A 14,270-nucleotide genomic window follows, 5' to 3' on the forward strand; every position below is an offset into this window, starting at 1 on the left:
TGAATACATTTTGGTTTACAGATACAATAATGAACAAGCATAACTAAAGGCTGGAGATTTAGAGCAACTCTAAAGTAATGTTCAATGGTCTTTCAGCACAATTTTCTCTTTTGAGCTTTATCTCAGCTACAGCTGCTGGTATAGAAAATCCTCCCGGGACACCCATCACCCTCACGGTAATACTCACCAACCAAGAGGAGGAAGCCCAGCCCTGGGAGTAAAGGCAGCATTTCTGCAAAGATCTTCATAGCACCTGTACATGCAAGGAATCACCTTATTTCAGCCAAGAAAAATAAATACGAATAATACTTAATTGCAAAACCAAACTCAGAATAGGAAAGTGAAAAGGTGACTGTCTCACAAGCACACTGACACACGCCAACACCCTTCACAAAACCTATCTGAAACTAGACCCAAAGCACACCAAAAAAGCCCAACTCTTAAGGGTCCGCTACGTCTGGGAAAGCCCAGAGTTGCAGAGAATTCAGAGTTAGTTCAGCTATATTGATTGCTACCAGTGCCCTGAAGTCAGGCTCCCCCCTGGCAGAGGAGGATAAGAGGTTGCACAACCCCACTCGGAAGGTGAACCACGGCACTTACCTCCAAGCCGCTAGTCCTGGGCACTCTGTGTGTGGGGCTACGATCCGTAGAGGGCTCCTTTTCACTGAGCAAACCAGGGTGTGTCTGTGGCTTCTCAGAACTTCATCTGAAATTACAGAATGGATTTGGAACACCGGACACACCTATAAGTTCTTGAGAATACAAATGTTTAGCAGGACAAATAAACGCTATTTGTTAACACTCATCATTCCTAGGATACGGTAGGAAACACTGAGCCTGAAGCTGCACTGAGTGAGCAGGACGAGAGCAGTGAATAGGTTTGTTCCCTCCCTGCCCTGTGCAGGACGTGTTTGCCAGTCACAGGAGGCAACAAAACCCAGGACAGAGCTACTCTGGGACCACCTTCCCCTAGTTACTGCAGAGGAAGGTGGTCATCAGGAAATTTTGCTTCATCGGAGTTTGAAACATTTGGCCCTTTTCTTGAAATTTCTGCTTACCCAAGTCATCTCCACCTGGGAAACCCGCAAGGAAAACACACGGCAGCTCCTCTGATGGTCTGAGTAATTTTGCATCCTCAGATTTGAACAATCTTTATTTGGTCACTTTACAGATGCTTTTCAAGAGAAGTTTTTTTCATAAGCCAGTTATGTCCCAGACTTAGGCTTGCCCCATCGTACCCACCTACAACTCATCTTTTGTGGCAACACCAAGAAAAGCCAGCGTTGACTCACAACATCTCAACATGTACACAAACCTCAGCTCTCTCCACACTCCCAGTTTTCTTACCCCACTTAACATGTTTATCAGCTATTTTGGAACTAGTGTAACAGTCATTCTTAAATGTAGTTTGTCTGACTCAGAAAAGTACATAAGATGCCCAATGACCCTCATCAACACCCATCCTAAGCAACCCAAATCTATATAAACTTGAAATGCATCATTTTGTAAATAGTCAGATTCATGGACTCCTAGTTCAAAGCAAGAAGCCCCTTCTCCAGGATGTCCAAATGAGGTGTCCTTGAGACAGATGAGGATCCTTCAATCAAGTTTCAAATACCAAAGCTTTCAGCATCTTGCACCTTTTGGAAACTCAACATTGCAAGCAGGCTGAGCATGACAGAGCGTCAGATAGATATGCATTGCTGGGAATCCCTGGACATGCTGCTGGATGAACTGTAGGTCCATATAAGAGTCAATCAAGATGGCAACAAAAACCATGTGGCACAGAAGGCCTCTGCCACCCTCAGCCAGATCTATGGCTCTTCCCCGGGGCATTGAGAGGTAAAATGCAAGAACAGGAGAGATCCGAAAAGCAAAAAAAAACAATACTGAGCCTCAGCCACTGATGATGAAACCATGGGAGGGGGCAATGCAAAGCGTCAGGATTTTCTGCTTGCGTGAGCCAGGAAGTCATGCATACCTAAAGGGTGTGCAGAGCACCCCCCTTATGGGGAGAGAAACCAGAGTTCACAAAGGCAAGACGGAACTTTCATCTGTAAACAATCCAATATTTTTCTTAAGTCTGTCTGCAGGGTGGTCAAGCAGAACCACTCGATACCTGCCATCTGCATTCGTCCTCTAGCACTGCTGAACCATAAGCACAGATCCAAGAGTGCCAGGCGTGGTAGGAACAAGAAGGTCTTTGATTCCAAGAGTGTAAGTTGAGGAGACAAAGTCAGACAGATGAGCTCAAAGACAGGAAGACAGGCAATGGTTTCAACACAGCAACAGGTGAGCCATTTTTGCACACTTTGTGCCAAAGGAAAATTCTGATAATTACAGAGATTAAGTCTGGAGCTGATTTATGGCATTGCATCCACTCAAGAAAGCCTAAGTGAGAGTTACAGCTCTTTAAAAGACGCCTCCAGATAGAGGATTTTCACCTTTTGGATGTGATGCCATATCCAGCTTCACCACTTTGTAGCACAGAAAGCTGGGAACAGCAGTTTGGCCTGTGGCAGGTTTTCCTGCACTTTCCAGATCCCAGCCCAAGGACACAGCCATGGTACGGCAGGAGACTCACACTGCTCAGCACCTCAGGGCAGCTTCCAGAGCAGGGTAATATCACCCTGATGGACGGACAGAGAGGAGACTGTCAGTGTCTCACACATAGTGAGACAACTCTGGAAAAGCAGGTTTTATGCCCATAATTCAGCACTAACCTTCACGCTAACCAGAAGTGACATGGTTTAGGAGCTTTATTCCTATTATCTGAATATCCTTAGCAGCATACAGAGATATTCACAGTGCACACCTGGGCAGACAAGTCTTTCAGGGGACAGAGTCTAGCATGCCCTCAGTCACCACCTCCCCAGAAGCAGAGCTCTCCCTGTCATTAGTCCCATCTGCACCATGTCCCCTTACTAAGCATTGCTGTCCCCACCCTTTATGAACTTTTCTAATTTTGCAGCATCAGGCTTCTCAGCTGCAGACAAATGGGAACACAGAGCACGTAAGAGGAATGCTGGTAAAACTTGCTCTCAGTGTGCTTCATCGGAGTTTGAAACGTTTGGCCCTTTTCTTGAAATTTCTGCTTACCCAAGTCATCTCCACCTGGGAAACCCGCAAGGAAAACACACGGCAGCTCTTCTGATGGTCTAAGTAATTTTGCATCCTCAGATTTGAACAATCTTTATTTGGTCACTTTACAGATGCTTTTCAAGAGAAGTTTTTTTCATAAGCCAGTTATGTCCCAGACTTAGGCTTGCCCCATCGTACCCACCTACAACTCATCTTTTGTGGCAACACCAAGAAAAGCCAGCGTTGACTCACAACATCTCAACATGTACACAAACCTCAGCTCTCTCCACACTCCCAGTTTTCTTACCCCACTTAACATGTTTATCAGCTATTTTGGAACTAGTGTAACAGTCATTCTTAAATGTAGTTTGTCTGACTCAGAAAAGTACATAAGATGCCCAATGACCCTCATCAACACCCATCCTAAGCAACCCAAATCTATATAAACTTGAAATGCATCATTTTGTAAATAGTCAGATTCATGGACTCCTAGTTCAAAGCAAGAAGCCCCTTCTCCAGGATGTCCAAATGAGGTGTCCTTGAGACAGATGAGGATCCTTCAATCAAGTTTCAAATACCAAAGCTTTCAGCATCTTGCACCTTTTGGAAACTCAACATTGCAAGCAGGCTGAGCATGACAGAGCGTCAGATAGATATGCATTGCTGGGAATCCCTGGACATGCTGCTGGATGAACTGTAGGTCCATATAAGAGTCAATCAAGATGGCAACAAAAACCATGTGGCACAGAAGGCCTCTGCCACCCTCAGCCAGATCTATGGCTCTTCCCCGGGGCATTGAGAGGTAAAATGCAAGAACAGGAGAGATCCGAAAAGCAAAAAAAAACAATACTGAGCCTCAGCCACTGATGATGAAACCATGGGAGGGGGCAATGCAAAGCGTCAGGATTTTCTGCTTGCGTGAGCCAGGAAGTCATGCATACCTAAAGGGTGTGCAGAGCACCCCCCTTATGGGGAGAGAAACCAGAGTTCACAAAGGCAAGACGGAACTTTCATCTGTAAACAATCCAATATTTTTCTTAAGTCTGTCTGCAGGGTGGTCAAGCAGAACCACTCGATACCTGCCATCTGCATTCGTCCTCTAGCACTGCTGAACCATAAGCACAGATCCAAGAGTGCCAGGCGTGGTAGGAACAAGAAGGTCTTTGATTCCAAGAGTGTAAGTTGAGGAGACAAAGTCAGACAGATGAGCTCAAAGACAGGAAGACAGGCAATGGTTTCAACACAGCAACAGGTGAGCCATTTTTGCACACTTTGTGCCAAAGGAAAATTCTGATAATTACAGAGATTAAGTCTGGAGCTGATTTATGGCATTGCATCCACTCAAGAAAGCCTAAGTGAGAGTTACAGCTCTTTAAAAGACGCCTCCAGATAGAGGATTTTCACCTTTTGGATGTGATGCCATATCCAGCTTCACCACTTTGTAGCACAGAAAGCTGGGAACAGCAGTTTGGCCTGTGGCAGGTTTTCCTGCACTTTCCAGATCCCAGCCCAAGGACACAGCCATGGTACGGCAGGAGACTCACACTGCTCAGCACCTCAGGGCAGCTTCCAGAGCAGGGTAAAATCACCCTGATGGACGGACAGAGAGGAGACTGTCAGTGTCTCACACATAGTGAGACAACTCTGGAAAAGCAGGTTTTATGCCCATAATTCAGCACTAACCTTCACGCTAACCAGAAGTGACATGGTTTAGGAGCTTTATTCCTATTATCTGAATATCCTTAGCAGCATACAGAGATATTCACAGTGCACACCTGGGCAGACAAGTCTTTCAGGGGACAGAGTCTAGCATGCCCTCAGTAACGCTATTTGTTAACACTCATCATTCCTAGGATACGGTAGGAAACACTGAGCCTGAAGCTGCACTGAGTGAGCAGGACGAGAGCAGTGAATAGGTTTGTTCCCTCCCTGCCCTGTGCAGGACGTGTTTGCCAGTTACAGGAGGCAACAAATCCCAGGACAGAGCTACTCTGGGACCACCTTCCCCTAGTTACTGCAGAGGAAGGTGGTCATCAGGAAATTTTGCTTCATCGGAGTTTGAAACGTTTGGCCCTTTTCTTGAAATTTCTGCTTACCCAAGTCATCTCCACCTGGGAAACCCGCAAGGAAAACACACGGCAGCTCCTCTGATGGTCTGAGTAATTTTGCATCCTCAGATTTGAACAATCTTTATTTGGTCACTTTACAGATGCTTTTCAAGAGAAGTTTTTTTCATAAGCCAGTTATGTCCCAGACTTAGGCTTGCCCCATCGTACCCACCTACAACTCATCTTTTGTGGCAACACCAAGAAAAGCCAGCGTTGACTCACAACATCTCAACATGTACACAAACCTCAGCTCTCTCCACACTCCCAGTTTTCTTACCCCACTTAACATGTTTATCAGCTATTTTGGAACTAGTGTAACAGTCATTCTTAAATGTAGTTTGTCTGACTCAGAAAAGTACATAAGATGCCCAATGACCCTCATCAACACCCATCCTAAGCAACCCAAATCTATATAAACTTGAAATGCATCATTTTGTAAATAGTCAGATTCATGGACTCCTAGTTCAAAGCAAGAAGCCCCTTCTCCAGGATGTCCAAATGAGGTGTCCTTGAGACAGATGAGGATCCTTCAATCAAGTTTCAAATACCAAAGCTTTCAGCATCTTGCACCTTTTGGAAACTCAACATTGCAAGCAGGCTGAGCATGACAGAGCGTCAGATAGATATGCATTGCTGGGAATCCCTGGACATGCTGCTGGATGAACTGTAGGTCCATATAAGAGTCAATCAAGATGGCAACAAAAACCATGTGGCACAGAAGGCCTCTGCCACCCTCAGCCAGATCTATGGCTCTTCCCCGGGGCATTGAGAGGTAAAATGCAAGAACAGGAGAGATCCGAAAAGCAAAAAAAAACAATACTGAGCCTCAGCCACTGATGATGAAACCATGGGAGGGGGCAATGCAAAGCGTCAGGATTTTCTGCTTGCGTGAGCCAGGAAGTCATGCATACCTAAAGGGTGTGCAGAGCACCCCCCTTATGGGGAGAGAAACCAGAGTTCACAAAGGCAAGACGGAACTTTCATCTGTAAACAATCCAATATTTTTCTTAAGTCTGTCTGCAGGGTGGTCAAGCAGAACCACTCAATACCTGCCATCTGCATTCGTCCTCTAGCACTGCTGAACCATAAGCACAGATCCAAGAGTGCCAGGCGTGGTAGGAACAAGAAGGTCTTTGATTCCAAGAGTGTAAGTTGAGGAGACAAAGTCAGACAGATGAGCTCAAAGACAGGAAGACAGGCAATGGTTTCAACACAGCAACAGGTGAGCCATTTTTGCACACTTTGTGCCAAAGGAAAATTCTGATAATTACAGAGATTAAGTCTGGAGCTGATTTACTTTGCACACTTCATGCCAAAGCAAAATTCTGATAATTACAGAGATTAAGTCTGGAGCTGATTTATGGCATTGCATCCGCTCAAGGAAGCCTAAGTGAGAGTTACAGCTCTTTAAAAGACGCCTCCAGATAGAGGATTTTCACCTTTTGGATGTGATGCCATATCCAGCTTCACCACTTTGTAGCACAGAAAGCTGGGAACAGCAGTTTGGCCTGTGGCAGGTTTTCCTGCACTTTCCAGATCCCAGCCCAAGGACACAGCCATGGTACAGCAGGAGACTCACACTGCTCAGCACCTCAGGGCAGCTTCCAGAGCAGGGTAATATCACCCTGATGGACGGACAGAGAGGAGACTGTCAGTGTCTCACACATAGTGAGACAACTCTGGAAAAGCAGGTTTTATGCCCATAATTCAGCACTAACCTTCACGCTAACCAGAAGTGACATGGTTTAGGAGCTTTATTCCTATTATCTGAATATCCTTAGCAGCATACAGAGATATTCACAGTGCACACCTGGGCAGACAAGTCTTTCAGGGGACAGAGTCTAGCATGCCCTCAGTCACCACCTCCCCAGAAGCAGAGCTCTCCCTGTCATTAGTCCCATCTGCACCATGTCCCCTTACTAAGCATTGCTGTCCCCACCCTTTATGAACTTTTCTAATTTTGCAGCATCAGGCTTCTCAGCTGCAGACAAATGGGAACACAGAGCACGTAACAGGAATGCTGGTAAAACTTGCTCTCAGTGTGAGACAACTAGAGATTTTCTCTTATCCAAGAAGTACAGAGCTGGGAGGGGACTTTGAGGCTGCCCAGTCCACCCCTTGCACCACGGTGCAATTGTACCTACCCTAGGCTGACAAAGGTGCAGCAAGCCTGCTCTTGCATAGGCTTCTGAGGGGGGTTTTAGAGTGGTGCAATTGTACCTACCCTAGGCTGACAGAGGTGCCAGCCTGCCCTTGCATAGGCTTCTGAGGGGGGTTTTAGAGCTCAGATGTAGTAACAATCACTTCTAGCTCAACACAATTCCACAGGAGACCTCTCTCTGTCTCCCTTCCCTCTCGCATTCCTCCTTCTCTGCAAGTTTCCTTTTCCCTAAACTAGAAAAAAAACCCCTAATGTCTGCACGTCACCTCCCATTCCTCTCAAATGAACGAATTTCCTGGTGGTAGCAAATGGGGAGTGAAGCTCAATTCTGCATCATGGTCTCTAAGACACACCCCAAGAGGTGAGGGCAGGAGGGGAGGCGATGAAATCTGCAATGGGTGGGCAGGAGTGGGACAGGTCCCAGATGTGGTTTTGTACCACAGGAAAATGAGTCAGTGCCATAATAATCCTCTTCTCATCTGACCTGACTGTGCATGTGTAGCATCAAGTATGGCTCAAGAGTTCTTCAGTGACACTAAATTGTACAATTGACTGCCAAGATGTTCCTGCCATGTTAAGCCAGGTGTGGCAACGGAAAATAAATCCTTCCCTATCCCATCTCCACCACGCCACACGCCCTGCTCAGCTCAAAGTCATCATACTTCCCGGTGGTTTTCATCCAGAACAAAAGGGGCTTTGTGCTTTCTCAGAAAAGCCAGGTCTCATTATGCTCTAGAGAGCATCTCGCATCAGCGAGACTACGCTGTCTGAGGAGACACATGCTCACACCACAGATGAAAAACCCCATCAAACATAGGTCCAAGGACCAGCAGATCTCAGAAGACAGCAGGACCCCAGAGGGGCTAATACAGAACATTTCACTGTGGGTTTGGTACTGGATGTACAGGATGGGGCTCAGGCTTCACTAACGCCAGTCAGACCACAGCCAAGCTCCTCTGTAGACTCACTAGGTTCAGACAGCCCCACCAGCACACTCCTTACCTTGCGAGGGCCTTCAAGACTCACCAGGTTCAGACAGCCCCACCAGCACACTCCTTTCCATTAACCCTAAATACAGGGCATGTCCCAGAATGGAGAGGAGAGGTTTAAGGACAGGGACAACAACGTACAAAATAAGAACACTGCTGAAGAGGAACCCAAAGGGGCAGTTTAAAATCTTGCAGGTGGTGTGGAAATGATATAAAGGCATGCTGAAGGCTGAAAGCAAACGCATGCCACCTAGAAAAGAAAATCAAATTGTCATAACTGATCAGAAAGGCAAAAGAAGCTTCTGGATATAAGAAGATACCTTTCAAAAACTCCATGCCATTTTTCTGTTTCTTATAGAATCATAGAATCATTGGTCACCTCATGAAGAAGAAATGTCAGGGCTCTGCTGTAACAACATAATCCAGTTATAAAAAGAGGATCTGGAGACATACAGCTCTGAAAGGGAAACTAAATTCATTCTTTGTTTCCATGTCTGTCACACTAGATCCCTTCATTACATGAACTCATCTAAGAATGAATTTCATATGTATATACTTACAGAAGAGGTTACAGAACAAAAATCATACCAAGATGCCCAGACAAAGTAGGCGCCAACAAAGAGTCCTGGAGGAAAACAGCATGACACATCTGTGGTGTTCAACCCTTGGCCTGAACCCTTTGGACCACAGGTCAGAAGGTGACAGACACAACAGCAGCTTTTAGGAGGATCCCCAAAGGAGACTGGACAGAGAACCAGAAAGATGGAAAGAGACATATGAAGGTCAAGCATCAGCCTAGAACATCAGCCTCGTCTCTTTGGTGGGGCAAGAAACAGCTGGGCTTGCTGCTACAGTCAGCTAGAATGAGCTGTGTGAGCCCCCTACAAAGGGTTGCATCCAGAGCTGACAGAAGAGGATAAAGACAGAAGTGACACAAAATCTGTGGTCTAAGGCATAAACAGCTCCAAGCCCACAAAAATGGTGTTATGATACAGTCATCAATTGCACTTAGCTCTTCTTTTATCCTCTCTGTACAGATCTCAGGCTTACAGGGACTTGGCACACAAAGGAAGACTCCTCAGTAATTGAAATAAGGCTGTGTGAAACTTCTCCCCCCTCCTTATCTCTCAAAAAAAGCAAACAAGGAAACACCACTAATAAAATTCCCACGTGTCAGAACTGTGATTTCGGTGGCAATGGACCAACCAGCATTGCCCCATGGATCACTGCTTCCTCTGCACAGCAGTCCTGCCCTTGCTGCTGCTGCTGCTCTGGACCAAAACCTCTGTCTCCTACCTGCCAAGTCACAGAAGAGACAGTCAAGAGGGCTCTCCAGGTATCCATCAGAACATCTCCTGCTTACGAGTGGATCAGTCTTACAGCCACTTTGCCTGGGGCCATGTTCAGGGCAGACATTCTGCAAGGTTCTGGGTTAAGGCAGAAAATGCAATTTTGGAAAGTCCTACCTTGCAGGTAACCTATAAAAAAAGTTTTTCCTCTTGAATATACTGTTGTGGTCAGTGTTGGTAAGAAAAGAGCTTTAGCATGAACAGGCAACTGTGACGTTTGGCATCAAAGCCTTTGCAGCATGGAGCATTTTGGCCCATTTCAGCTGCAGAGCCACTCTCTCTTCAAACCAGTGGATTCACAGGACCAAAGGGATAGTTCAGACCAGAAACAGAGCGGACTCTCCACACAGGCATTTAATTTGCACAGCTTTGTCTAAAGGATTGGCAGATACTAGAATTGGCCACTGGTTCAGAAAGTAACTGAGCAAAAATTAGACCTTCAGATTTATTATCGGTGCAAGTATAGTTTCAAATTGACAGGACTGATTCTTATCTCAGCGTAGATCTTTGCAAGAATGCGTAAGCGAACAGGTCACATCCATCTTTGTGACTGCGTGGCACTACATGCCTGCTTTTGCAATGTCACCTAGAGAGATTTTTATAAACAAGGCAATATTTGATTCAATAAGCAGCTTCTCTTACCTCTGTTTGCTTAAGCATCCAGTTACAAGCAGGGAATATACGAAAAGAAACGTTATTGGCTTGCAGATGTTACTGCGTCCACACCTACAAATGCCAGCAGGGTCACCAGAACTCAACAGTGGAAGTTTGTGTCTTACAGCTCATGCAAGACCATCTATTCTCACCTGCCTGCACAAAGAGACCTTCACTTGAGGCTACTTCTAAGTTGCAAAGGAAGAGAGAGGAAAGCCAAGGGTCGCGGAGACCTGCCTACCATCAAACATGCCAAATCCTCAGTCAACTCAAGACTAAAACTCAATCCTGATTTATCCCATTGTAGTAACTCCAGAGCAAACCCTGCTCTGGCCACACAACACTCCCAGAGCTATTGTCTGCACACTGCTAAAGAGGTGTTACGGAGACTAATACAAAGGCAGCAGAGATGATTAAGACAGGATTAAAAAGCCAGATAGCATCAAGTACCAGTTTATAGCTGGAAGTAAAACACAACCACCACATTACACCTTCCCAGAGGTTTACACAAGAGATTTGCTTGCTTTCTACTTCCCTCTCTCCTCTGTAATGTTTGTGTTGCACAAAGTCAAAAGCCACCAACATCTAACACTCAAACCTTGTCCTCAATTATAAGCCAAACCAAGCTGAAAAAAAAGGTAATCAATCTGACGTCTGATTTTCCTCTCTCAACAAAGTTTCTATTCATGCTGGTGACCAACTGGCTGCACTAGAGTGCAGCAGTGTTGTTTAGCACTGCCCTAACCCTACCTGTTTAGCTACCCCATCAGGGCAGGGTCTTGAGGCTATGCCAGTTGGAGAGACTCCTGATGCATAAGCAGCCAGGAGTAAGAAGCATGACGAGTTTTAAGGTCACTTACACTATTGGAAGACCAGTTTTCAGCAGGAGGAGGGGCTCAGAGCTGGCACATGCTCCCAGAAACTCAGCCCAGCCTTAAAAGGCTGCTCAGGAAGAAGTAGGCTATCACGACACTGGTCCCTCAGCCATCAGTTCTGGCTGTACCATGGCACTAACAGCATTAAAAGTATTTGGCACCCAGCACTTCAGGAACAGTGCTACTGGTGTCAGCTGCTGTGCTGTGTTCTCACAACTCCCACATTGGCTGAGTGGGTCCTCCCAAAGCACACTCTCCCCTTCCACAGGTCCAGGCAAGACAAGATGAGGTGTTGTGGGCACCCAGCGATGCTCCCGCCCCTTCTGGCTCTGTTGTGAGTATTGTCAGCACTTGAACATCTCTATCATACACTGAAGTGCAGCGGAATATAGCTGTAATCGGCAGGCATTCCTTATTCTCAAGTACAAAGAAGCTCTGCCTCTGTGTTTTTATAGCATCAAGAAAACTATCTTCTGTATGAGTCAGCCACCTGCTGAGAAACGTTGTGTGTCCTCAGCTGCTTCTCCTTACAGCAAGGCTGGCACCTTGTGATACAACAGACCAGTCTAACCTTGCTTCTCTTTTATATATAAATATATATATATACACACGTGCATGTGCACACAGTCACCTATAGCGGGGACAGGTCATACACAGCCCTAAGACAGAAGAGGAGGAAAAGAGAGACCTCACACTATGGAAGTCAGAGATGCAGCTCATGAACTGGAAAGCCTAACTCATTGTCTAGCCAGGACTAAACCCATCTCTCACTCTCCCTAAGTCCCCATCAGTCAAAGCCACAAAGCCCTAAATGCTCTTCTGAAGTACCTTCTCCCCACACCCATGTTGCGCCTTGAAGCACCTGCAAGGGATTTATTTCAGCTCAGGGTATCCAGCCTTGTCTTGCTCCTTGCAGAGACCTGCTCTGTAGGGTGAGATAAGGAAGGTTTAACCCCTTCCTGCTGTATGTATGGGTCTGATGAAAAGTAAGTATGTACCAGGCAGGACAATCAATGAACCTGGCTGAATATCACATTCAAAACAGCACACAGAGCCATAAGCAGGTAATTTGCCTGGCTGTATCCTTATTTTCCAGGACAGGAAAGGCAGGAGAAATAGAGGACATTAAGAAAAGTGTTAAAAACTCCACGGCAAGGTCAGAGCTGTAGAGAGAACCGGGGAGGGAGAAAGGAAGGAAAGCACTGCAGGGTCAGCTCTTGTTATTCCTGCCTCCTGCGACCTCCCAGCCCTCCAGGTGCCCAGACACAAGGGTCACTGCACTGACCCAGTGGAGTGTTCACCGCCTCCACAGCACCTTGTCCTTGCTTTGTGGGCTCAGGACATCCCTCTGCCAGCCCGTCCCTGGGAGCAGGCTGCCAGAAGGAGCATGCAAGCACCAGAGGGCACCAGCAGCCCAGCCCTGCTCACCCACCAGCTTCTCTCCTGGGAGCCTCTCCCACCGCCACTGGAGGTCTCTGCTGTCACTTACCTGGGCAAAAAAGAGGCGGGGAAGAAGCTGTTTTAACCAAGTTGGAAGATTTCATAAAACAGCATTAGTTCTTGTGGAAACTTTGCTGGAAAATAAGCGAGACAAAAGTTAGTGATTTCTGTTATTTTTTTTTTCAGTCGAATCTTCTTGTACTTCTGATTTCAATCCAATTGGGAAAAAAACCCACCTTTTGAATTGTGACTCTTCCTCACAGACAGAAATGTGAAGCCCTCACTATTTCCCTCTAGACAGATGACCACAGCCACTGACAGGCCACCATTCCCGTGTCCCCTGTCCCTGCTGTATGATACAGCAAGTTCTCTCCTTCCTATGAGTATCTGCTGGTGACTTCTCAAATGGACAAAAGTAAAAGTCTGCCTCCATGGCCATCTTCATGCAAGAGCAATGGCTATAGACAAAACCAGATGGGATGGACTGATGTTACTGCCAAAGCTGACTTAAACCTAGACATGGAAAGTAACGTCTGCAACAGCTATTTCCAAAAAAGATATAACTGTTACCAAAAAAAGAGGAGTCTGCTGACTTAGCCCCCTTAATACTATGATTCTTCAGTCTGTACTGTAAATCTTTCCATGGTACTTGCTTATCCTCTAGATCTATGTACTTACATCATACATCTCACAACACATTGTCCTTTGACTTGCCAAGAAAAAGTCCTTCTCCATCCCTAGAATCAAACGTTGCTTGGGAAGAGTCTCTGGGTGTCTTGAGAATGTGGTCTAAGAAAAAGTCACAATTAGCAAACCAGACATTGACCAATTAATCACAAAACTTAGGAAACACCAGTTTGGATGAGTTCACAAGAAATTGAGTAACTGGGGGCTTTCAGAAATTGGCCACTCATGGCCACCTTTAGTCAATCCTTTTTGAAAGTAGCAAACTGCTTCTCAGTAGATTGGATCCAGATTTGAGTCATCAATTGATTTTTAATTCTGGGCAGGGTGTTCTGTGTCACACCCATCTAACACTGATGCCTTTGCATGGCAGGAACTCATTCAGGTCTCCCACACCCAAAGGTGGCTTCACAAGCACGCAGCACCTTCACAGCAGAGGAACTTTGCTGTAGCACGACAACACGTTGCAAAGCAGTGAAGAGACCACCCGAGTCCCAAACCTGTGATCCCACAGGCCACATTGTCTGCATGAAGGTCTGGGGCTGGGTTCTGTAATGTAGATACAACTTTGACAAATGCCAAATCCCAAATGCTTTTGTTCTAATCTCCAGCAATGCAAAAGAAACACCTCTGTGTGTGTGTAATAGGCCATCATCATGTAACAGAGCTACATGACATATTTCCCAAGTGTTGTCTTATTAGTTCAGCTTTATTATTTACATAAATTCAATAGGCCCTGGGGTTATGATATGGGATTTGTCTATTTTGGTCATTTCCAGGACTAAACCCATCTCTCACTCTCCCTAAGTCCCCATCAGTCAAAGCCACAAAGCCCTAAATGCTCTTCTGAAGTACCTTCTCCCCACACCCATGTTGCGCCTTGAAGCACCTGCAAGGGATTTATTTCAGCTCAGGGTATCCAGCCTTGT

At 46.0% G+C, this 14,270-nt stretch overlaps 1 protein-coding gene across 1 annotated transcript in view; it reads right to left on the bottom strand.

The window, feature by feature from the left end:
- Positions 1-12,791, bottom strand: part of LOC106884720 (mesothelin-like) — a 30,917-nt gene extending 18,126 nt beyond the window's left edge. Inside the window, exons 1-3 of the mRNA XM_014936251.1 lie at positions 12,707-12,791; positions 601-706; positions 188-253 (exon numbers count right to left, since the gene is read on the bottom strand). Coding sequence (XP_014791737.1) covers positions 188-248 — 61 coding nt within the window. The 5' untranslated portion in view covers positions 249-253; positions 601-706; positions 12,707-12,791. The remainder of the gene's footprint in view (positions 1-187; positions 254-600; positions 707-12,706) is intronic.
- Between the last annotated feature and the right edge of the window lie 1,479 nt (positions 12,792-14,270).

The sequence above is a fragment of the Calidris pugnax genome, unplaced genomic scaffold, assembly GCF_001431845.1.
Source record: "Calidris pugnax isolate Ruff unplaced genomic scaffold, ASM143184v1 scaffold17, whole genome shotgun sequence".
NCBI classification, from domain to species: Eukaryota; Metazoa; Chordata; class Aves; order Charadriiformes; family Scolopacidae; genus Calidris; species Calidris pugnax.